The following is a 25940-nucleotide window of genomic DNA, read 5'->3' as shown; positions in this document are numbered from 1 at the left end:
CGACCAAGACGCGCATCACTAGCTAGAGAATTTTTTATTGTTGCAACTCGCACCAGTCACGAAAATCTGGACGACCCGCGCATTTAGAATGTTCCAGGCAAAAGTATAGATGGAAATCAGACTGGAAAGCATCACAAGTTGTCACAGGCACTTACTTGGCCAGTCTGCCTGTGAACGTCGATTTCGTCACTATTCTTGCCCTGGACCAGCACCGTAATCACAAAGTCACTAAACGCTTGTGACTGATTGAGAGACACTGCATTCGGTGCAGAACGTAGTTTTCTTCCTGCTCTAGACACGTCTTAGGATGAGCTAATTGAGTCGTGACAATAAATTTGAGGGATGTATTTTCGCCCACAAAATTTTTTTTAATTACAATTGTATTTGAAAAACCCACATTTTAGTATTTAAATACAAACGTCAAATACATTACCCAATTTGTAATTAAATACAAATGCAAAATAAGCAAAGTATTTGAAATACGTATTTTAAATAGTTGTATTTGAAATACTGCCCATCCCTGTTCGAGATGTAAGGGAGAACACGGCAAAGATTCCACGACACTCGCACCTTTCTCGACTTTTTATATACAAACGCCTACTTGGCAATAAGGACGCATTTATCAGACATGTATATTCGTTAAAGACATTTCTTCTGGTGGATTTTACGAGAAACCTGAGACGTAATCACGCAGCCTAATCAGTACAATGGTCGCGCCGCAAACGTCTCTAATTAGCACGGGGCTACCTGCGTTCTGCTCTCGGCTTCGGACCTCCCAATGTCTTAATAAATTATTTGTTGGATAAAGGACGCCAACATATCCCCTCGAAAGGATGTTTAAATTTCTATGGTTACTTTCTCGTGACCTCACCATGAGATCTTTACCTTGACAAACTTAATTGTCGCGGCACACGTATAACTCACAAGCGTAGTTGCCGCGAATAAAAAACTGGAAAGGAGCCTTCCTAAAAGTGCCAGTGATTCAGGCGAGATAGGCGGAAGTTGGAAGACGGCTTTTTTCTAGAATTTCTCCGTTTCCGGAAGGTCGTTTTTTCTAAGAACTTAACTTTGTAAACATTGAAACCACGTTATAGGTCCAACACTTACAACAGTATGTATATATATATATATATATATATATATATATATATATATACAGCGCATACCATAAGCACGCTACACATTTTGTGTTTCCCAACCTTATTCGTAGGATTAAGATACCTTTCTATTTTGCGCGGGATATCTCCGTACAATGTGGCATCAGCTGAGTACATCGCCCATATCACTGGAGGACATCTACAGACGTTGAACCAATGTCACCTAAAAACGGTCGCGAAGATAAAACCGCCAGCGCTGGCAGACTGCTAGAGTAGTCCTTTTCTTCGTGTTCAAGGAGCAGTCAGCGTTCTCTGCGGATTTGAGCTCATCATCATCCAAGCACACATACAACGAAAAGGTCTCCGGAGCGCTCTTAAACTTGACGCTTTATTTTATGTAATCAGCGCAAGGTCCGGTGCCAGCGGCATCAAAACGCGATTGTCCTTTGAATCGGTCGCATTAAGACTCGTGCGAAAATCTGAAGAAAAAAAAACCGAATTTGATACACTCCTTCGCGGTTGCCTCTAACACAAGAAAAGGGCGGCCGCGCTGCCCTTTCCAGAAAATAACCCCTCTCTCTACGCTTATGGCCTGAATGTCCAACGAGACTGAATGTCCAACGAGCCTGAATGTCCAATCGGTCACGTGACAGGCGAGACGGAATGTACAACGAGACGAAAGATCCAATCGAGACGGAATGTCCATCGAGTCTAAATGTCCAAAGAGACGAAAGGTCCAATCGAGACGGAATATCCAACGTGCCTGAATATCCATCGAGACGAAAGATCCAACCGAGACGGAATGTCCAACGAGCCTGAATGTCCAACGAGTCTGAATATCCAACGGATATAGAATGAACCTTGTAAAGAATTTAGAAGACATTTCTTTGTTGAATTGTAGGATTACTGATAGTTACGGCGGTGAAAAATGCGTTCGATGAAATGGGGAACCGGACATTTCGGTGCGGAGATGTCGGTACGCGATCATTTCGGTATGTGATCGCTTCAGCACCGGACTTTTCAGTACCGGGATTTTTGATGGACGGCTATTTTGGTATGCCGCTGAGCTTGTCTCAATGATGTTGCCTCTGTGAAGTCCCCAAAATGAAATTAATATTATGCTCGTATATTTTGTAGACTTTATAAAATCCCCAAAACAATTCATTTATTGTTCGTTTTATATATCTAGATATAAAGATGATACCTAAAATTTAAAAAAAAGACGTTTAAAAGGTCACACATGCTACAAGATCAAAGACCGAACTCGTTGACCATTGACAACCTGTCACGCGTTTGATTTTAGAAGGTCGTACTTCTGGAGCGGAAACAAATGTGGGACCCACGAGCGTCCTCAGCCACCGTTTTTTCCGTATTGTACGAGTTGCTGATTTTTCTTATTCGTGTCCCTAGTCCCGCAAAGATGATGTCCCTCGCATGGGAGAAAAGCGCCTGATTGAATTTTTGGTATTATAATTATTATTAGGTGAAGTCGGTGTAGTATGTGTAATTACTCTAAATTGTAGTTTTTGTTTTCTTCTTTTTTACAGAACGAACGTGAAAGTTTTAGACATTTCTGATTAGACTTCTCGGTCCCCAGACCGAGAAGTCTAATCAGCGTTCCTTCCATTAAGCCAATACAACGTTTCTTCCATTAAGCCTTTGTGCAGCTAATCTCCTCAATTGGTGATTGTGCGGAGGATTCGGCACATTGACGCTTATCGCGACGATTAGTTTGGCATGCTTCGGCCACCAAAGCGATTGCTGTCGCATTGAACCATGTATTAAGCAACAAGTAGGTAATATTAATAATTATTACAATACTTTTTTGGGTTGGCTTCCATCGTTTCTGCCTTTCCAGGTCACGTGGCATGCAGCAATCGCACCGATACGCGCCCAGGTAGCATACCAAGGCTGCGATCGGATTTCAACTGGTTCTATCTCTGTCACAGAGCCGCTGCGACAGTGCGACCGTTATTTATTCATATGCGTACATTACAAGTGCACATATGACCACTGCATCAGGAGGTCAGCCCCTCGCTCGGTCTTCCCAAAATCCATAATGCTAGAGTTGCGAGTGAACGTATACTCACGAAGAACCCGACATTTATCATCTTGAATAACCCGGGTACGATTCACAATCGGACCCTTGCCAATTCTGAGAGCTGCATTTGTCATCCTCTCTTTTTTTAAAAGATGGTCTAACTGTTGACCCCCACTGTCACCGGCAATCTACACACCCAACCCCAATCAACTCTTTTCGACAATTCGACAAACGCGGACTTTTGCCCCATTCTTCGAATCGGGACGAATTGTCCTTCTTCCAGTTGTCCAGAGACCAATGGAATTTCGACGAAGTGACCGGATTCGTCGTGCAATACGCTTCCCCTACAAGAATAGAAAGCCACGTGGAACGATCTATTGTTATATTCACACATGATGCAGGCTATTAGTACATCCGGGTGTGAACCTTCTGCTGCACGCCGAGATAGATGCGTTCGCGTCCTTTATCAGCAGTCAAGCTCGTACCTACCAAGACGTCATGAACTACCTCGACAGAATGGCGAGTTTTGGAGTGCTTCCAGAAGGCAGTTAAATTGCATGGGCTTCTGAAAACCACTGTGCATGTCACATGCAAAAAAAAGGTAAAAAAAGTTGCGTACTGTGTGATACTAGTATTATCGCTCTACTCACTGACATACAAACCTATTGGTAGAGAATGGATGCGTATGTAAACTACTGACGACTAAAGTGTACAGTGAGTAGTTGTCTGTCCCAAAGATAAACGAACAAAAATAAAAATTTCTCAAATTCACACAATTATTCCGCATTTACTCAGGAATTGTCGGGTCACACCAGCCACCACCCCCATGCATTTACAAGCGCGTTAGATGTAGATTTTATTTAAAAAAAAAGATATCTATATTTTTTTATTAGTGGGAAATTACGCTTGTGGAAACTCTTATGCATCGCACCCACAGCTCCCAAAGCTCATTTAAAAAAAAATTAAATATTGACTCTGCGCATAGTCAGTGGCGCTGGCGGGCGGTCATGTGTTTGCAATGCGGATCTCCGTGTGTAGGTAGGGATGAGGACTGAACTAGAAATTCCTGGGTTCTGAAGCACGGCCTTTATAGACGTCCCCCAATTGCGATCCACTAGAACACCCGTAAATTGCATCCCTATTATATATTTCAAATTGGCTGACTTATGTCATCAGAATATTCCAAACATTTGAACTGTTAATATCAAAGGAGCGTTTGGCGTCGTACAATCAACACCTTTAACCGATTGGTACATAGCTGCGCATCGGCACTCAGCTAACTAACCATCAAGTCTTCCTATAGATGAATTTATAATATTTGTGTCTGCTCTGTTTTTTTGTCGGTCCGTCAACGTCGGCTTTTGTGGCACGACATTTTAGTATGATGTCGCTACGGCAATGCCTGCAGGAACGCGGACTAAATATACACACAAGTCTGTAGATTTAAGAGGGCAAATTATTCTAGCACGTGACAGGCGAGACTGAATGTCCAACGTGCCTAAATGTCCAACGAGACGAAAGATCCAACCGAGACGGAATGTCCAACGAGCCTGAATGTCCATCGAGACGAAAGATCCAACCGAGACGGAATGTCCAACGAGCCTGAATGTCCAACGAGACGGAAGATCCAACCGAGACGAAATGTCCAACGAGCCTGAATGTCCAACGTGCCTGAATATCCATTATTGGATCTTTCGTCTCGTTGGACATTCAGGCTCGTTGGACATTCCGTCTCGTAATCCTCTCTCTACCGGGGCGGTGATGGGAATACCCTTTTTTCCCAGACAAAGGAGACAAAAGAACAGCGATCCTCCCAGCCAGAGCGCGGCCACAAGAAGCCTGCTATTTCCGAATTAACTGCGACACGTGTCCACCATAGGAGGCAGCCGGACGAGGAGGTGTGTGACAGGACCACGTGACACAGAACTTCTCATTCCCGCCATATTACGCAGCCCACTTTTTGTGTCCGCGTTGATGACGCCGTTCGGGCCCATTTAAGGCAGCCCGCGAACCCAGAAACGGTTACTGTTGGATCCGGCGTCATTCATACCAGGCTTACGGGTCTTGAATCTGTCCAGCTTCGACCTGTCCACGAGATGGGCCTTGTCTTGATACCGCTGCTCTCTGTGCACTTTGACGCCATACTCGTGCGACTAGCCCCGTGGATTTTTGGATCGCTCCTCTGTGTCTTCGTCGTCCTTCCCGTCGTTCGATGGTTTCGCATCTGGAAGGCCTTGAGACCCATACCAGGACCGTGGGACCTGATTCCCTTTTGGTTCACAATACCCATTATCCGAAAAAGCTTGGCGAAGGGCGTCGAAGTTAAAGACGCCACTGCATGTAAGTCTACCGTTGTTTTATACCATTTGGGCTGGTAGCTTGGTGTTAAGGTACTTTGCCACGGTTGGTAACTGAGCTTTTTTTGCGATTTTATTTATGAAGTTTAAAAATTATGCGTGTGTTTTTTTAATTATACTTCTGTTCGGAATACTCACTCCGTCCTCAATTAGGTTCGGATCAAATCTAGCGCTTTGTGCTACTCCAGCAAGAAAAATTGATCGTTAGTCGACCTAAAAGAAATGTCGATAATAAAACGAAATCGAGAGTTAAAAAAAACAAAAAAACACGTGAGTTTCAAGTTAGCTTAACAGTCAAAGCTAATTTAGTTCAGAGACGCAAGAGACTTTCATTTAACTTGCGATTCATATCTCTTGTTTGTATCTCTTATTGTATAGAGGCGGAATAAAACGAGTGCCAAGGTTCAATTCGTCCTATCTTAAGGTTTGATGTTTTGCCTGAACAGTGTAGAATTAAACTGAGACAAGTGCAAGGCAACTGTCGTCTTAGTTTATTAATTGCATTCCTTGTTCTTGACTTTCCCTGTTTTTACTAAGTGCCTTTTTTGTCTTAGTATTTTTCGGCATAGTTCGAGAAGTGTGCGACACGTACAAGGGCAAGACTTTCAAGGCTTACATCGGGATATCACCCACCGTAGTGATCCACAGCCCGGAAGCGGCAGAGGTGAATAAGACATATTTGCTTCATTTATTTTCCAGTAACACACCGTTCTTAATTGAATCGATTTCAAACTTCAGACGCTGCTCTCAAGCACCAGCAACCACGGCAAGACATTCGAGTACAGCTTCCTCACATCGTGGCTAGGCCCACGGAACATACTCACGGCGTACGTAGAAACACTAGACATGAACCATTCATGAAAATATTTAGTTAGCAGCATAGAGCATTTCCCAAACGTAATGCCACCACGACATTGTCCCTTTTGGCACTTATTAGACCATTCCTTAATTATACTGGTTGAACTACGAGGTGAAGCTATGACTCCCAAATCGGAACTCAGCCCGGGGAATATATTCCAGCTGCTACCAATGACCAATTTCGGTGTGCGTAGTCTACAATAGAATAATATATTAGAAACCGAGCGACGATGTTATTATTAAAGAGCACTGAACAATATATCAACAAAACCCTCGTCGTTAAAAAAAACTTCTCAAATAAATTTTTATGACGATTGCTTACGCAGGACTGGAGACATCTGGCGGTTCAAGCGGAGACTGCTGACGCCGGCATTTCATTTTCGCGCGCTCGAGAACTACATGCAGATCTTCAATGAGAACGGAGACCAGCTGACCAAGCGCCTCGGTGCGCTCCTCGACGAAGCGCCCAACGAGGCCATTCCGCTCTTCCAAAACGTGCAGAAGTGCGCCCTGGACATTATCGGACGTAGGCATTCATTTTCTTCCTGCTCAATTTCAGGTCCGGAGAAGTGATGCGCACACGTGCCTGCAAAAAAGCCGTTTTAGAGCGCAAGTTGCGCCCAGTTATTAATGACGCCCAGGCTCGTCGTTGAGTGAAATGCGATAGCGATATCGGGCCCCGTTCGCAAAGCCTTTTCATACAAACCCGCGCTCATTCACAAACCCGCCCAAGCGTACGTGCGTGGTCTAGTCGGTAGCGTCACGTGTCACGTAATGTCACATGTGAGCGTCGTGGGTTGTTTGAAATTCCCGCGAGAGATCATCTCGCGTGACGTCACACGTGGTTGTGACGTCATGACTATCGATTAATCAGGATCTTTTCGGTTTCACTGACGCCGACGCCGACGACCGATTTTCTGCGACACGATGTTCTTAAAGCCTGTTTCAAATGCGGCGACTGTGCGAAAAAAAAAAAAAAATCGGTGCGACAGCAGACGCAACGAGTGCAATCGCCAATGTTCGGTTTCACATTCTCCAACAACCGCGCGATTTCTGTCGGCGCGGCTGACTCTTCTACACAAGGTTAGTTGCAGCGGACACGGACGCGGTGCGTTCGACTTTGCCTAAAATATAACAAAAGCGTCTGAATAAGGACAAATATTTTATGAAGAAATTATGTAACTATAAATGTATATTAATTAAGCATTAAGCCAAAATCTTTCCGGTGTCTAAATTTATCTTCGAATACGCAGCAAGCGCCGATGAAATCTGGCTAATGAACGGCTGGTTGACGAGTCTTCGGCAAATTACCAACTTGGTGCAAACCAGTCGCAGAGCCGCTGCGACAGTGCGACTGCGATTTTAATCGCACATTTACGGGAAATCGCACCAATATCGGACGAGAATCGCGGCATGTGAAACAGTCTTTACGCTATCGCGTTAAAAGCCGACGAGAAAATAGAGTAAATGACGTAAAACCACTTTCGCGCAAAGTTCGCATGCATGAAACCGCTCCTGGCTTCCGTCTATACTTGATTTAAAACTCACTTGCCAGCTTTGCTCCGTTTTGAAGCGCTGTGTGCTTCCTTTTGAAATATAATATTTCCAACAATACCAGGCGTCCTTACCTATAGCTATCCGGACTCAAATCTGCAGCGTGGGTTCAAGGGCCGTTAGAAGGGCCTACATAAGTTGGTTTCTTAACGCATCAAGCTTATATTTGACAAAGAAAGATGGTGCATTTTATATATCCATATTTCAAAGAATGAGCTTGTTTTAGTAAAAAGTGAAACAATTAAGAATGGGGGCTTGCTACCTACAGCGGCCTTCAGCTGCCGAAAGGCGTCTGTACAACTTTTATGTAGAGATGTCGCGAACTTGCATGCTCAGATTCAAGTTTGACCCCGTTTCGACTTTTTCGGACGTTTCTTGCAAAGCTAAAATACGACTGAAGTTTGATCTCATCCGCATGCACGGAAATCGGATACGCGACGAGGCCACCTGGAGGAAAAGAGGTGCAATATTTGTCGTGTTTTTTTTTTGTTTTTTTTTAGCAGCACATTTATTTAAATTAATTTTAGTATTTGTATTTGGCTTTACATTTCGCAAACATTAGTGAGTATTCACAAATTTTTCAAATATTTACTTCTTTGGGAAGCTTTCTTCGCAGAGAAGACCAAGGGCCCTATGCTGGACACTTGACAAGAAAGTGGCCGAAGTCGCCGACTTTCTCGCTGAGTGTCCAAGTTTTAGCCACAAGTGGAGCATTTCTCCATCCGAGGAGCGAAAATAAAGGTGTTCCGTTTATTGTACTCACTCCTGTCCCGCAGTGCGCGATAGCTAATGAATAGGCGTCAATCAAGCTTACGTAAAACACCTTTGATCTAGACCATGGTTTATTTTGCAGAGGTCACAATGGGAACAAAATTGTGCCTGCAAGAGAACAAGAATGAAAACTTCATGATCTGGTTTAACAGGTAGTAGAAAACTTTTTATCCGGCCTTGACATTTTGAGATCCGCACGAAAAATTGCAGTGCGCTCTGTAGAATATCATGTTTAGCGGTGGTATTTGTTTTCTTTTCCAGGTTAATGTTCTTGATTTCCGTACGATGCTTCAGGCCTTGGACCTGGTTACAGACAATCTATGAGATGACGACCGAGGGAAGGGTCTTCAAGGAGACTCTGCACAATATGGAGGTCTTCAGCTATTCCGTAAGAACATATATCTGCTTGAAAAATGTTTGGTGGCTGTTAAGCACGAATGTTCAGCTCTAAACACCATGTCATGAGCGCGGGAGTTTTCGTGTACATACATCGATTTCGTTTCTAAACAATGCATTTGAAAAATATATTGTTGCGTAATGGTATCACAAATTCAGTTCTTCGCCTCAGTCGTGTCGACGGTGGAAGAACAGAGAAGTTTCTGAACAAGGCCAGAGAGGGATCACTCGGGCTTCGCGCAACTCCCGGCAGGGGCACTATCGTGTTAGGGCCCCCGCGCAGATGCAACCGTGCGGCGCGCGTCCTTGAGAACGTGTACGCGAATAAGTGCGGCTTCTCGAGCCCCTATTCAGGTTGTGCATCTCATGCCATTTGTCAGGAATGCGAGCGAGCCTTCGACGCACTTATTCCATGGCGAGCCGCACAGTTCAGATACCTTTCGCTTCGGCCACCGTCCCCATGTCACACCAGTCGCATTTATGCGGTGCAAATCTTCATAAAAATAACAGTACTCTTCAGGATGTGATTTCCTTGTGGATTCTCAAATATACCCGTGGTAATGGATGTCATAAAAGAAAACACGTTTACGCTCTATCGTGCGAGGCAAAAGCTGGAACTCAATTAGGTCATGAGAAGTTCCATGAGTAACAAGCTATGAATACTACATTTATAGAATCTCGATCTTGACCTCGGACCTCGAGGTCTGAAGTGCCAGAGCTACATACATTTTATGCAGTGAACCAAAAATGTTTAACCAGAATTCACTAAACTTCATTTTTATTTTGATTTAGGCGATGCGGAACCGATTAGACAAAGTCAAGGATCTCGAAGTCATCTCAAAGTTGGAGCCGGAGGACAATATAAATCATGCTTCCGAGAGGGACAGCATACTGTTGGATGCACTGCTGAAAAGACATCTTCAAGAGAATCGGTATGAACTCGAGGAGGTGAAAAAGGACATCGACACTATTCTCTTCGGGGTAAGGGCATCAATTTATTTTACTTGTAATAGTTTCAAATTTATGAGGTGTACACAAAATATTGTATTTAAAATTTATTATCTGGTCGTTCGTAATTTGTACTATTTTCGTATTATTTAATGCGGTAAGGTTGACTCTTTTTAACTTGCGGAACGTCCTGGTTTCCGTTCGTGCTCATTTTTGTTCTATTCACAGTCACTATAATTTTGAAGAACCAAAAATTCATGCACAGGTTCAAAATATCGAAATAAAAAAAGAAAATGTAGAACTAAGAAAAATGTAAAACCTAGATGGCAATATAAGAATTGAACTTAGAGGTAAGGCTTGATTTTGTTTCTGATGCGCCGGATAAACCAGATTCGCCAGGCTTAATGAAGATACTACTGTACCAATAAGCACGTATTCATAATATAGTCAACCACAAAAAACTATCATGTCTCAGAATTTGTAAATACTTTATTGCCACAAAGAGTTTTTATACTAGTTTAAAGTTACCCTGCGCGTAACTTTAAGATACCTACCCGCAATAGCGCTATCTACAGAGAAGCAATTGTACTTTCTTTTTTAAATCAATTATGTCTCTGTACCAGGTACCCTGTTTCTACAGTAATTGCTGAGGACCAGCGTGAAAATGTTTGCCGGAATATTAAACTCGCTCAGCAGGTTGTCTACAACAGTGTTCTATTATAGCAGCTGACCTATTTTGTTTTGAGCCTGCCATAGGCACTCCGCTCAATAACACTTTTCCACTTCCGTGTGCGCAGGGAAACGACACGACTACATCAGCCATAAGCTGGAATTTGTACTTGCTGGGACTTCATCCAGAGATTCAGGCCAAAGTCCACCACGAACTAGATCAGATATTCGATGGCGATATTGACCGACATATCACAACGGACGACCTCAAACAGATGAAGTACCTCGAGTGCTGCTTGAAGGTAACCTTTGTTTGGGTTTGACAATCGGACATAGATACGTTTTATGTGGCATGTTATGGAGCGTCAAATGGTTTTAATTGTTTCTTTTAGGAGTCCATGCGTCTTTTCCCCCCATTTCCTTTGATTGGAAGGATTTTGGATCATGAACTCGTTATAGGTAAGAAAAGGGTATATCAACTGATTTATACCTACTCCCCACAGTCAGCACTAGAAGAGATTAGCAGACATGAGCGACTGCCGGATCGACAAAAGAGTGGCACGCGGCGCTGCAACCACACCAACACTGAAGGGAACGAAACTGCCCGGCAGGTGCCACCCCTGCAGTATAGGACGTGTGGGCAAACAGCCGTCTTCCCAAAGCGCACTTCCAGATTTACTCTTCTCTGCCTCGGCATACCGCCCGCCATACATGTGGCTTTGCACATGGGGTCGCTTTTTGCGTTCGTTAATCTATATCTTATTTTCATTCCATCGCTTTACCGTCATTGATAATCTTTTTGGTGCTGAATGGTCAAATTATTATAAATGACAGTATTCATTTAGTTAACAAAAAAAAAAACATACTTTGCAAACGATAAGTTTTCGTCGAAGCACCCCCGAGACTAGAAGGTGGAAACGGCCTAGCCACAGTAACTCTCGGTGCATTCGCGATTATGTTCTGGCCATCGATCACGTGTGCTCATCTCTTTTAGTGCCGAACGTGCAAGTGCAAATTATAGGAGTCACTGCACAAAATCTTAAATTCGGAACACCCAGTGCGCAATATTTTGGGGGCAACTTTTCCTGGCAATTGAAGCAACGCTATCGGGTGCCACTTCTCTCGAGCATATTGAGCGTCGATCAAAGCTGTGCTCGCGCGGTCTTTCGCGCGTTATCCCTGAGTATAGCTTGCAAATATTCACCATGCGTTGAGAATGTATGCTTGTCCCGCATTCTCTCACAACGGCCTCGTTCCCTTTCTTTGCAGATGGCCACACAATACCAACGGGTGTGAGGTGCTTCGTGAACATTTTTAGCCTTCACAGAAACCCCGACTGTTACAAAGATCCGGACAGTTTTATTCCGGAGCGATTCATGAGCCAGGAAATTATGAATCGCCATCCTTACAGCTACATACCTTTCTCCGCTGGCCCCAAGAACTGCCTAGGTACGTTGCCTATTTCTGGTGTGTTTCTTGTAACATTATCCAAAGCAGTATGCCTGTGCCTGTGCTTTCAGTTGTACTGGACGCCTTGAAATCGGTGTAACGAAAATTGGGTTGAACTGTCTGGTGAATAGTTCCGACACAAGTTGACGTAGGAATACTTACACACGTGCACATTTGTTTGCAAACTTTGCAATGTTGTGGCAGAACACGAAAGACAGGACTTAACATACGTGTCAAAATTCTTGCTGTTCTTTCTTCCTACAGATATTTAGGCAATGTGAAACTAGTCTGCTGCAAACACAGCAACGTGTACGGGCTGCACGTGTTTATTTAACGAGTTTTTAGATGTCATCTTTTGCCCGCATCATGCAGTAGTTACTGCACGAATGAAAGATAATTTATATCTAAACCAAAACGAATATAAATTTTATATTCCTTCCACCTGTCATGTGTGTCTGTATAGCTCTAGGCATAAGCACTGAAAAATCACATACCTGCTCCCAGTATATATATGCTCCCCGGTGTTTAGTTTGGCGTGAAAGGACAAAAAGTATGTCGGCGTGATCCCAATTTTTAATACATTTTTAATTTTTTTTGTGCCCATTCTTGTGGTTCACAATCATTTAAGCGAATTAAAAAAAAAAGAAAATCACAAAACACTTTTTTTTTCAGGTCAAAGGTTTGCTATGCTTGAAGCGAAGCTACTTCTAGCAAAGGTACTTTTGAAGTACGCCATTGAGCCAACATGGCCGTTGGAGAAACTCAAAATCACGTTCGAAGTGATTCTGAAGGCCAGGGGCGGCCTTCGGACTCATATAAGAAGAAGAACAGGTCTCAATGCCCCCATCAGTCTTCACTAAGTCAGCCCAGAGTCAGCCAGTCATAACATCACGCCATTTTTTGTTGTACTCGCACGCAACATCCATCGAAATAAAGTTTTAAAAATTCCCTCAAAGTAAAGGTGTTTTTCTTAATGTTACCTGCGATTAGTCACAAATAAAAGAAAATGTCTTGTATCTTTTTTTTTTTTTTACAATTACCGATTTATTGAAAGCCTAAAATCGCGCAATACAATCAAGAACTAACCCAACCCACGAGCACAAGGTCATAGTCACTAAAAGTACATAACTTCGCGTGTGACGTTCATTTGCTTTAGCCCAGGTTGTTTCCTGTGAACTACGCACACCAGAAAGATTTTCAAAGGGGTTATATGTGGGCACCACCAGCTGTCGCCTCTTAGCGCGTATGTGGCAGTGGCACGTCTGCAAACACCGCAAAGAATGAAAGAAAAGAAAACTGTTGCAGTTAACGTTTTAATTAACGCTAAATTTTATGCTCAATATTTCGAGGGACAGTCGAAGGAAAAAACTAAAGCTAACGTAATGTTAGCGACGCCGATGTGAACAGTGAACGAGAACAAGGACTGTGTGCTCTTGTAATCACTCATGTATCATATTCAGTTTAATGCGCTGTGTTTGAGACTTCTGTGCCGTGACGCACCTAGTTCTCCCAAGTCCCGGGATTCTAATCTATTATAATGCATTCCGTTTTGTTTTGCAAAAGTTAACGATATTGATTGAGCACACATTCATACAGCTTCTACAAGACGTTCTGATATAGCGATCATCCGCCAAAATTTTGCGACATTCGCCCCCTGCGCTTTCTACGAAGTTATCAGCCAAATCCTGTAAAAAAAAATAGTTTCCAACCGTATAAATTATGATATTCGCCATTACATTTTTAGCTAGCAATAGTAAAATATTTTTTTCATACTCATCACAAACTCCGGAACGTATATTTATTCGCTTACTCCTATACTAGAAAACAGCTCAAAATGGACGGGACACAAAGTATAGAAGACGGCTCTACATAAGTCCCGTTCCCACGCCGTACGTGAAAGCTTCGACCGTCAGCTACTTCGCCTGGAACTTTCGGCTTTCCCTCCTTTTGTGGTGAGAGAAGTGGCTAGACCGCTGCTTAAGAAGATGAAAAATCTTGGCACAGCACCTAGGAAAAGACCAAACAAGTTTGAAGTGCTGCCCTATGTTCACAGGATCTCGCACAATCTGAAACTTGTAGGAGAAACTTCAACGTCGACGTTGTCTTCACGGCCCCCTGCAAACTGTCCAAACTGTGCGCGATGTCAAGCGGGACCAAAGCTAGGAACGGCCCTTGAGATACGAGGCATTCCAAGCGGTTTGTACCTTGTGTCAAGGAAGTCGTCTACGAGATTCCTCTGAGCTGTGGTAGTCTACTTCGGACAGACTGGTCGTTGTCCGAACGATAGGCTACCTGAGCGCGCGGCCTCACTCGGCAGTGGCCATTAATTGTTCATATTTACCTATACACTGCAGGGAGTGTGGGCATACCTCGGCAAACCTCACTCATGAGGGCCCTCACTCACCCTCACTCACCCTCATCTTCACAGGTGAGGTGAGGGTGAGTGAGTTTCTGAACCAGGAAAATTCATGAGTGTGCGGGTGAGTGAGGTCCGTGAGGGCCGTGAGGGCCGTGAGGGCTGTGGGGGCTATGAGGGCGGTGAGGGCGGTGAGGGCCGTGAGGGCGGTGAGGACCGTGAGGGCCGTGAGGGCGGCGAGGGCCGTGAGGGCCATGAGGGCGGTGAAGGGCGTGAGGGCCGTGAGGGGCGTGAGGGCCGTGAGGGGCGTGAGGGCCGTGAGGGGCGTGAGGGCCGTGAGGGCGGTGAGTGCGTGAGGGCCGTGAGGTTCAGTGAGAGTGAGTGAACGGCTGAAGGTGAGTGTGACTGTGAGGGTGAGTGAGGGGCTGAAGGTGAGTGTAGCTGTAAGGGTGAGGGTGAGTGAGGGGTTTAGGTGAGTGTGGCTGTGAGGGTGAGGGTGAGTAAGGGCGACCTAAAATGCCGACCTCTGAGTGTGGGTGTTCCGCTGCTTTGGACAACACCCAGGTGGTGGGACCCATTGAGGGCAAGCTTAAGTGAGAAATCATGGAAGCGGCGCGTATACTTGACTGTGGACCAGATCACTGCTTCAGTGTCACGTCAGTGCAACTGACCAACAGGAAATTGGAATTTCTCAATTGTGACCGTCCTTAGTATATTGTCACACGCGACCCATAAAGGTCTCATTTGTGTCCTGAATGCGGTGCGAACGTGGTACGAACGTGACGTGAACGCGGCATATAACCTTAACGTCTTCTCGTGCCGATGTCAAAAGTAATTTTTCTTATTATTTATTTTGTTCACGCGTTTCGCAACGACCCGCTAGGGTCCTGATCGTGGCGCGAACGCGTCATTAGGGCCTAAGATTTTCTTGTGCCGCTATAAAAGTTTCTTTTCTTCCCACATTCTTTTTTCAAAGTTTTTTTTTTTTAGCTCTTTGTCGAAAGAAAAAGGAAGGCATGCGCTTGCGCGTGCCACTGTGCTCGCGCAAGCGCGCACACTTGCACGCGCAAGCGCATGCTCTCCTTTAGTCGATAAAAAAAAATTGGGTTTGTGTGTGTGTTTATACAGCCTAGAACTTGGTCTGCCTCACAGGGGCGACGAGTCTCCCGGCTGTAGATGAGAAATTTAGCCAGTGCGGTACAGCCTCTAGCCTGGGGTCTTTAACGTGCACCACGCAGTAGTGATACACGACCGCACGCCGGTACGATGCTCATCCAGATCGAAACGGGCAGGGGTGGGGCTCGAACCCAGGATCCCTGGGTTCTGCAGCGCGAGGTTTCGCTCCACGTGCTCCGAGCTGGTGTGCGCTAGACCACTCGGCCACCGATCCCCCCCTTTAGTCGATAGTCAGCGTATATCCTGTGTTTCCTGTGTCCGTCTTTACTTTGTGTCCCATCCTTTTTGCGCTGTTTCTTTTTTTTTTTTTGATGTGTCGTTCAAGCAACCAGCCAAGCAAGCTATCCTGTTACTTCTATACACCCAATATATTTGTTTCGGTCATAGTAACCACTTTTTAAATATTATATTTAAATTTTCGCCCGCCTTGTTGGAATTAGGTCATGTTATCTAGCATTTTAATCGTGTAAGACTAATATAATCACCAAAGTTAAACATGCATTATTAACATAAATATTTGTTATTCCTCAGAAACACTTTCCATTTACTTCAGTATTATCCCTTTAAAGGTACGGTAAAGGAGAAGTGCACAGAAGAGAAAGTCCATTTTTCTGGCTCCTCTCGTAAGCAATCAGATTATTTCCTCTCACCATTTCACATCTCAGCACATCATAATTAGCGATAGTGCACTTCGGCGCCTCGCTGGCCGAGTCTGGTCAACGACATATTGCCGTGAGCTGCAAGAGGCGGCCACTCGCTACAAGGTCCCAATTCGCATCTTGGCGTCATCCAAGAAACAGCACTACAACGAGCCACTTGACTAAAAATGACAACATTAACGAGACAGACGTCATAATCCCTTCCACAAAGGTCCAAAAGGACGAAAAATCTGCAGAGGATGACGACAAGACATCATGCTAATCTTTGACGCGATTAATGACAACAAGGATTCAACACCATTCACGCGAGTGTCATATAAAAGAAAACAGGTCATCTGGAATCCCCGTGAGTTTAAGCCAAGAGGATCCAGATAATTTTGGCCAATAAACCCCAACTGAATAACAAATGACATCATTGCGGTTACGTAGGAGACCATTTCACATAAAATCGACAAGGATGGTAGCCCCTCAGTGGATGTGCCATCGCTCTGCTCGGCGAACAAGCTACTGACTCTGGAATTTGTGGGCAGCCTGCAAGTCAATGCCCACGTGCCCCAGACATATTAAAAAAATTTGAAAAAATTTGGGGAAAATCAAAAACGTTCCTCTCGAATACTCCAACTCTGCACTGCTGGAGTATCTACTTAACAAAGGCGAGACATCCGTTCAGCGTGAAAAAGCGTGTCATCCGAAAGAGGATGAGAGTGTCGAAGAAAAACCACCTGAAAGTGTTGTACTATTCTTTCACACAGATCGGCCGATGTCTCAGCCTGTATTTCTTGCCTTCACGAGTCACCCAGTCGGGGAATATCTCGGAGCTTCCGTGAAGTGCTTCAAGTATCAAAGATCCGACCATGTTGCAATACACTGCCAGGGATCACAACGCTGCAAGATCTGTGCAGGACCATATCGTTACAAGGGCTGCCCCAACGTGCAGGAAACGAAATGCGCTAACGGTGGTGGGAATCATGCAGCAACTTTTTCTGGGTATTCACGGAAGCAAGCCGCGTCCACAGCGTTTCGCTCTAACTTGCTGAATGGAAAGAATCTTCCGCTCCATGCGCCATCACCAAATCCTGAAATTGTCCGACTAAGGTGCCTCAGCCTCAACAAGCAACCTGGAGGCAGGCCATCCACGCCAGCGTACGGAAACATCCAAGGAAGATGTGCAGGACACAAAATAACAAGTAGAAACAAGAAAACACAACCCAGAAACCAAATTAAAGATCTTCTTTAACAACACCGACCTCGTCGGGACGATGAACATCGGGCAATATTCAGTCATCCAAAAACTACCGGCCCTCGAAAGCTACAGCATCTTCAGTATCTGCCGTGCTCTGATTCTCATTAGCAAAATGATATGAATGCCATCCAAAAGATATCCCCTCAAGCCAAAAACCTTCCAGAAGTCAGGGCCTTCGCTGCATTGAAACAACTGCTACTGTTGAGATATGATAGTTGAAATAATAAAAAAACAAGATATCACTCAATGGAAGAGATTTATGAGAATGGTACAGTATTTAAATGGAACGCACGAGGGTTAAGGTCAAGACTGTCCGCCTTCCGTCAGTTAGTTTTTAAGTATAAATAACTCTATTATTGTAATATGGGAGTCACGATTACCCCAAAGTCTTCGATTGTCAGGGTATAAAAAATCTGATTTGTTACGTACTGCTGGGGATAGCCGAGTAACGTTATTCAATCGTCGAGAACTCACGTACGTTCCACATTACATTCCACCTCACGAGGGTAACCAGTATATTTGTGCAAAACTTTCTAAAGGTCATGGCTCTTACACAATAATTTTAACAAATATACAACCGAGATCAAAATTTGATAGACAACGCCTAGAAAGCGTTTTGAATATAGTCTCTCCATCCTACATCATAACTGGCGATTTTAAGGCCCATCACCACCTATTCTAATGTTCGAACAAATCCTCGTAGAAGGCTCCTTGATGATATAACGAATACTCATAACCTATTTTTCCCAAAATGACGGAAATCTCACATACATCCATGGAACAAGTAGCAGCAGTTGCCTTGACTTAACATTTGTGTCGTCGAGCTTGGCATCACATGCTTCGTGGTTCACAAATGTAGAAACACGTGGAAATAACCATATACCCACTTATACAATAATTAATGGATTCCTCAAGAGAGAAAACGACAACATGATCAAACGGCTTAATTGGTGGGAATTCCAAAAGGCGTTGAAGAAATATTACAAAAAATGACTAATCTTTCTGATTTTGAACATGCGAATATCTGTTCTGCAAAATCATCCACGCACAGTCGCAGACTTCTAGACAATTGAACAGTAATTGATGTTGAGTATGAACGTCTCCGCGCTATACGACGACAGGTGGAAAGACATGCAATACGTTCTAAACTAATAGAATATTAAGTGAATGTACGGGCGCATACAAGCTGGTATAGATTGAAATTGACATAAACCCAGATACTTTTAGTGTTCGTGTCGTTTTTTGACTGCAGCCTCGGAGTTTGTCATGTGTAACATAATATGTTCGTGTGACAAGGAGGCCGCAGAAAAAAATAAGCTGTCATTTAGATAAGCTTAGCCAACGTCGATACTGAGGATTTTGTACAGGAATCGATCCCCGAAATTCATTTAGCATAATTCGGAAGATCACTAGGGGAATCGATACAATTACTCAACAATATCACCCAATCCGGGCACTTTCATTATCAATGAAACGCCCTATGATATCTATTGCGAAGGAATTTTGCATCTCTCTCATGGCTGACGCGACCCAGCATATGAATACTAGAATGTATAGGAGTAATTCACCATCAGTTTATGAAATGAGCTTGGGCAATCGATTTACTATAGCGGAGCTAGAAGCAGCTCTTCCATCCATATAACCCAAATCTTGTCCCGGTCCGGATGTCATGCAACATATGTCTTCTTAATCCACATGGTCGCAGATTTTTGGAATTACTTGTTACAATTTTTTAATGAATCTCGGACAAATAGAGAAGTACCCGATGTTTGGAAACGGGCAAGAATGGTTCCTTTACTAAAACCAGGAAAGCCGCCATAGCTCCTCTCAACGTATCGCCCTGTATCACTTGCAAGCTGTGTGGAAATATTGATGGAAGGGATGAGCTGGAGGGATGAGATGGAAGGGATGCGATGGAAGGAGGGCGCTTAGAGTGGTATCTCGTGCAACGAAATGCGTACCCTGAAATTATGCATGGTTTCCGCAGAGGCCACACCCCAATAGATTTCGTTATTGACCTTGCTACTTTCGTAGAAAAGTAACGACCGCAACCCAAAATCACGATCACTGGGACGTGAAAGGAGCATTTGATCGTGTCACACAAGATGCTATTTTTTAAGCGCACCGGAAAGTTGGTGCTTGAGGTCATTTCTACGCATAAGTAAAAAGTTACCCTTCAAAACGTGCAATCTTTGTGGCAACAAGAGGGTGAAACAGTTGAACACAACGTCACCCGAGGTGTTTCTGAGGGAGGTGTATTGAACCTAACACTATTTAATATAACACTAATTCGACTTTCCCAAGTGTTACCATCTAACTTTAATGAATCATTATATGCAGATTATATCTGCATATGGTGCATCTGGCTCTTCTCGGGTGGAAGCAAGGGGAAAGCACAAACTGCATTAAAGAGGCCTCATAAATACCTTGGCAACCGAGGCCTTCAACTTTATACCAACAAATCAGCTGCCCTTGCGTTTATTCGACACATAATGGATCGAGAATCCCTACATATTTGCGATCAAACATTTCTTTACGTAACTGCCCATGTATTCCTTGGAGCATGCATAGACAGGGTATTTATTTATTTTATTTATTTATTTATTTATTTATTTCAAATACCCTCAAGGTAAGTACATCGAAGAGGGGAGAGAGCTGTAAATTATTAACTATAAAGTGCACATATGAGTAATAACATTTTTAAACATAACAATATCAGTGGTGTTAGCAATTGAGGCGAGAAGGTGGTTCCAGTCTATAGATGCGTGTGGCATTAAAGAATATTGAAATAATGAAGTTTTAAAGTTTGGAATACCAACCTTATGGCTATGGTCAATGCGAGCAGATATGTAGAATGGTGGAGTAATTAGTTTATGACGAAGGGTAACATTTTGATGAAATATTTTATGAAAAAGACACAAACGAGAGATTTTTCGGTGGTGAGTTAGTAACGGCAGACCTAGAGTATTTTTCATGGTAGTAACACTGGCAGTGCGATGATAGTTTGTCAATATAAAACGAGCTGAGCGGTTCTGAATGGATTGAATGGAAGCAATTAGTGACGAGTGAGCGGGGTCCCACACAGCAGCAGCATATTCTAATTTTGTACGGATTAGGATTTTGTACATGGTTAGTTTTAATGAAGACGGATCGAGAAAAAAATTTCTTTTTAAGTATCCTAGCATACGGTTAGACTGTTCATTACGTATTCAATATGAATCTTCCAAGAAAGGTTAGAAGTTATATGAACACCAAGATATTTGTAAACAGACACTGAAGCGAGGGGATTATTGTTTAGATGATAAGTATGACACACCGATTGAGCACGTGACACTCTCATCGATTTGCATTTGTTAGCGTTAAGTTCCATTAGCCACTGGTTACACCACAGTGATATACGATTAAGGTGAGATTGTAGAAGAATAGAGTCAGATATGTCAGTTATTTTCCGGTAGATTACGCAATCGGCAGCAAAGAGACAAATAGAAGACGACAAGTTCTGCACCAAATCATTAATGTAAATAAGAAAGAGGAGCGGACCAAGCACTGATCCCTGTGGGACGCCCGAGGCTACTGGAACAGTACACGAATTTTTGTTATTAGCTATAACGAATTGTAGGCGGTTAGTTAAAAAGGCATGAATCCAATTTAATATACAGGAATCAATGTTAAGTGATTTAGTTTATGAAGAAGGGGTTTGTGGGAAACTTTGTCAAAGGCTTTTGAGAAATATAAAAAAACACATTCGGTTTCAATTTGATTATCAAGAGAATTATGGAGATCATGCGTGAAGGATAGTAGTTGCGTCTCACATGAAAAATGTTTTCTAAAGCCATGTTGTGAACTTGTGAAGAAGTCATTAGTTTCAAGATAATTTATCAACTGTGAGTAAATGACGTGTTTAAATATTTTACATGGCACACTTGTTAAAAAAATTGGTCGATAATTGAATGGGTTTTGTTTTTCGCCAGATTTATGTAAAGGAACAACCTTGCCAACCACCCAATCGCTAGGGACTACGCCATGGTTAAGAGACTGCATATAAAGTTTTGAAAGAATTATTGAACAATACATATTACAATTTTTTAAGAACTTGCTGTTAATCCCATCTATTCCGGCGCAGGATGAAAGCTTCATATTTTTAATAAGGCCAGCAATACCAATCGCGTCAACTGCCACTGGGTCCATAGGCAAAAAATCAGAAAATGACAATACCGGTACTTGGTTAACATCAGATGTTGTAAATGACAAACTAAAAACACCATTTAATACACTTGCACTTTCAGTTACTGGTATATCTATACCATCAGATGATTTAAGAACAATGTTGGACTGACACTTGGGATTAACGACATTCCAAAATTGTTTAGGATTAGCTGCTAGCATGATATTTAGTGTAGGATTAAAAAATGTGATTTAGCTTCTGTAAGAGCTGATGTATATTCTTGATCTGCAATTTTGTACGCAGCCCAATGCGCATCAGCGGAGGATCGTTTGGCAGCGCGAAACAGTCTTCTTTTTCTATTTCGAAGCCGCCAGAGATTACAGTTAAACCAAGGCGAGTTAGTGTTGCAACGAATCTTCCTTGATGGTATGTACTTTTCAATTAATAATAAAACAACATTTTTAAACAGCATCCAATTAGACTCAACGGAGCGCTCTGAGACTCGGGTAAGTAATCAGGTACAAGTTAATTGATGTAAAATCAGCTCTGCTGTAGTCACGGATTAATTTTATGTGAATTTTAGGCGCTACGAATGGGACATTTAAGGAAAAGTGAAGAGCTGAAGGGTCACCGAGACATGGCAGGTATGTTAGTGATAATATGACGCTCGGATGCGTTTTTAATAAGATATCGAGTATGTTTGATGGAAGGTTTGTAACCCTAGTGGGCTCTGAGACAAGTTGAGAAAAGTTAAAATCAGAAAAAGTTCAATAAACTCGTTAGCTTCAGATGAGAAGGGGGTTGAAACAGGACATACATTAGACCAGATAATGTTGGGGTAATTGAAATCACCCATTAATATGATTGGCACTGCTGGATATTGGACGGTTGGTTAATGCAATTATGTAACAAATTCACAAATGAACAACTGCTAGTGGGTGGTCGATAAGATACACCCATTATCGTTTGTTTATGTTTAAAGGAAACGCAAACCCAAACAATCTCCAGTTCACAGGCTACAATGACAGGGCGAGAAACCAATGAGTCAGCAACCGCCAACAGAACACCACCGCCACTTCTGTCACGCCTGTCGCAGCGAAATGTATTGAAACGTTTTTTTTACAATGAAACAGCTCGTTATCAGACACTTTGCTAGAAAGCCATGTCTCTGTGAGAGCAGTGACGTCGGCGTCGCATGAGTCAGCAACTGAGCACAATTCATCTCGTTTACGGATTAGACTGCGAATGTTAGTAAATAAAACGGAAACACTTGAAAAAGGCCAGGCCACTTTTCTGCCTCGTGCTGATTGTTAAGTTGGCATAGAAGTAGACGCTGTTTGCAAATCGGATAGTGGTGTCGCGGAAGAAACTTCCAGACGACGCATGACTACTTCATAAATACAGTCTTCGATTTCATTCTACGCATAACACTTGTTATTAAGAAAAAGTTTCTTGTAACTTAGCTTAAACTGGTTTTCCTGGCTCTTTCCATACTACAGTAGTTTGCGCCGAGCTAAGCGAGTTGAAAAGCTAAAATCTTCTGAAACAGAAATAGGCTGGTTTTTAATTTTGACTTGGCCTGCAGGATACTTTCTCTAGTTTTAAAAGACTGAAACTTCACTGAAAAAGGACGACGCTTTCCTGCTACAAAAAGCCCCAAGCGATGAGCACGCATGATTTGTTCACGCGAAATAATACAAGAAGCTAAATCTGAAAGTAAACGAACCACCTTCTTTTCCGCCTGGGCCCACGTTTCACCAAGGCAATCGTCCACACCATGAAATACAAGATTGTCCCGGCGGGACTGGTCTTCAATCTCATCTAATCTACTGCGCAAAGCATGATTTTCTTATTGAACGCGCTGAACAGATTGGCTGGCACCAGCCAACTCGCCGTGTAATTCATCGATTGAAGACGACTTCAATTCAATCGCAGAAACCCTTTGACCGATATTTGTTACCGTGACTTGGAGATGTTGTTGGTTTGTTTTTAGAACATTAATCGAGCTCAATATACTATTTTGCCTTTCCTCAACTCTCTGAGCTCGCGCATTTGTATCCTGCAACACCCGCATCATTTGATCAAGCTGCTTAGGTGGTTCAATATTAGTTGGTCCGGGGTTAGTCTCGACATCACCTCCAAGCAGCAGCAACAACAATCTGAACGAATTCACCAAAGCTTCTGGGAGTGGAAGCACTATTATACAGACGTCATTAGACTTAAAACAGTAAAAACCGTCATGACTACTAACCTGCAGGGTTGGAAGAAAAAAGTTGACGACGTGCATCGTGTGCGTGCTTCCATGCCCTCTCACGATCCACGGCGACGAGGCCGGCCTCCTGGGTCAATGCGATGATGCGGGTGTCGATGTGGCTGTTCCGGAATGACCGAGGTGAAGCTGGTTGATGACTGAAAAGTTGTTTGCCTTGGTTGCCTGGCGCTTGTCTTCGTTTGTGGTACAGGAAACGTTGATGAAAGGAGAGATGCCATCCAGGTCGGTAGGATATTGACTTTATTGACTTTAAACGACAACACTAAAGCTGCTCAAGAGCTTTGATACATATGAAGCCCAATTAGCCCGATGACCTCGCTCCATCCAAGATGTCGAAAGTGCCACCATGAAGACTTCCTGTTCCTAAAGTCACAGTTGAAATGATGGAATCAGGAGGAAAGCAAACACGCCAATAGCTGTGATTGAGCAACTTACTTTATCTAACATATTGTGCAATCACGCTTCAACGAGTCATGTTTATACCGATGGATCGACAACTTCCGATCGTTCAACAGGGTGAGTTGTTTTCCCAAAACATCTCCCAACAGCAACGTTTAAACTTACCTGCAAAGCATCGTCTACAGCATCCGAATTTATCGCAATTCACCGAGCCTTCTAATTTATCTCGTCAAAGCCGTCGAAATCATGGACAATATTTTCGAAATGTAAGCCGGCACTTCAACTGATGCGCACGTTTTTACGGCATAGTCAGAACTGTTGTGTATGTATAAACCAATGTCACAGGTTCCTATTCTCACCACCAGGGTGCGCTGGTCTTTGCTCTGTAAAATGTGTCTTCGCCATATTAAATTTGTTCTTTGTGTGCTGCTGCTCTGCGTGGGAGCGTCTGTTCTTTGGCGCTTCGGCGCGACACAACAATGGCGACGAGGCTCGGATGGACGATCGAACGAACCGAGTAACAACGTGGCAAACAGCACAATGCCGAAGTTCACGGAGTTCAAGCCGGAGGAGGACGACGTCGACGAATATCTCGAACGCTTCGAGATTTTCCTTCGAGTGAACGCTGTCAAGACGGAAGACAAGGCCGTGACGCTGCTGAACTACATCGGGAAAGCGTCGTACCAGGTTCTGAAAACCTTGCTCGTCCCAGACTCGCCGGTATCGAAATCGTACGACGTACTTTCCGAGGTGCTGAAACGCCACTACGCGCCCAAGCGCTTAGTGATTGCAGAGCGCCTGAAGTTCCATTGGAGAAATCAAGAGGTCGGCGAGAGCCTAGCGGACTTCTCCTTGGCTATCAAGAAGCTCGCCCAGACATGCGCTTTCAAGGACTACCTCGACCAGGCTCTTCGGGACCGGCTCGTGGCGGGGTGTCGCGACCCTGAGGTACAGCGGACACTCATCCAGCTCGACGACGATTACTTCGACGAAGTTCTAAAGGTGGGCCTGGCCAAAGAACTTTCTCTGCGCAAAACGGACGAGATACGGCAGCCCGGCGTTCCGGACTCAATGGACGTGCACCGCGTTCAAGGTGATGGTGGAGGACACTCCGGGTGTCCACCTTCCGCCACTGCATCGCCACAGGTCCAGTATCAGCGTACGGTACGCCCTTGTTTTAGATGCGCTAGTACCGTGCATGCTTCCGAGAAGTGTCCGTTTTCGAAAGCAAAGTGTTTCAAATGCGGGAAGCAGGGGCACACTAAGGCGGTGTGTAGGGCCAAGCCTAAGCCTACTTCGAACACCAAGCGCGGACCTTGGAGCGTAACCTGTATGTGGAAGAATGACGCGTCTGCGGCATTCCAGAAGGTTTTGGGAATCGAAGGAAAACCGGTGACGATGGAAATCGACACTGGTTCAGCAGTTACTTTGATGCCAGAAAGAATGTATGTGAATTTTTTTTTCTCACGTGCCCCTTGAGGCGAGTGACATGCGTCTCCGAACGTACACCGGGGCTCTAGTGCCAATCAA

At 43.8% G+C, this 25940-nt stretch overlaps 1 protein-coding gene across 1 annotated transcript; it reads left to right on the top strand.

Annotated features, from left to right (window-relative positions):
* Nucleotides 1-5234: 5234 nt before the first annotated feature.
* Nucleotides 5235-25591, top strand: LOC120849539 (cytochrome P450 4V2-like). The gene is made up of 13 exons (XM_040505054.1): nt 5235-5478; nt 6050-6159; nt 6234-6322; nt 6680-6879; nt 8761-8830; nt 8940-9066; nt 9867-10055; nt 10820-10993; nt 11084-11150; nt 11961-12140; nt 12813-12971; nt 25030-25503; nt 25557-25591. The coding sequence occupies exons 1-13, from the start codon at nt 5235-5237 to the stop codon at nt 25589-25591; spliced, it is 2118 nt and encodes a 705-aa protein (XP_040360988.1).
* Nucleotides 25592-25940: the final 349 nt, after the last annotated feature.

Source organism: Ixodes scapularis, unplaced genomic scaffold, assembly GCF_016920785.2.
Source record: "Ixodes scapularis isolate PalLabHiFi unplaced genomic scaffold, ASM1692078v2 ptg000071l_1___fragment_3__unscaffolded, whole genome shotgun sequence".
Lineage (NCBI taxonomy): Eukaryota > Metazoa > Arthropoda > Arachnida > Ixodida > Ixodidae > Ixodes > Ixodes scapularis.
The sequence above is the reverse complement of the archived record's forward strand: the minus strand, read 5'-3'. Positions and strand labels throughout refer to the sequence as shown.

Excerpts from the sequence above, each read along its gene's own strand:
- LOC120849539 (XM_040505054.1), top strand. The coding sequence starts at position 5,235 with ATGGGCCTTGTCTTGATACCGCTGCTCTCTGTGCACTTTGACGCCATA. Across the intron at positions 11,151-11,960 it reads GGATCATGAACTCGTTATAG|ATGGCCACACAATACCAACG; the intron begins GTAAGAAAAGGG and ends CTTTCTTTGCAG. Across the intron at positions 12,972-25,029 it reads TCATATAAGAAGAAGAACAG|TGAACGCTGTCAAGACGGAA; the intron begins GTCTCAATGCCC and ends TTTTCCTTCGAG.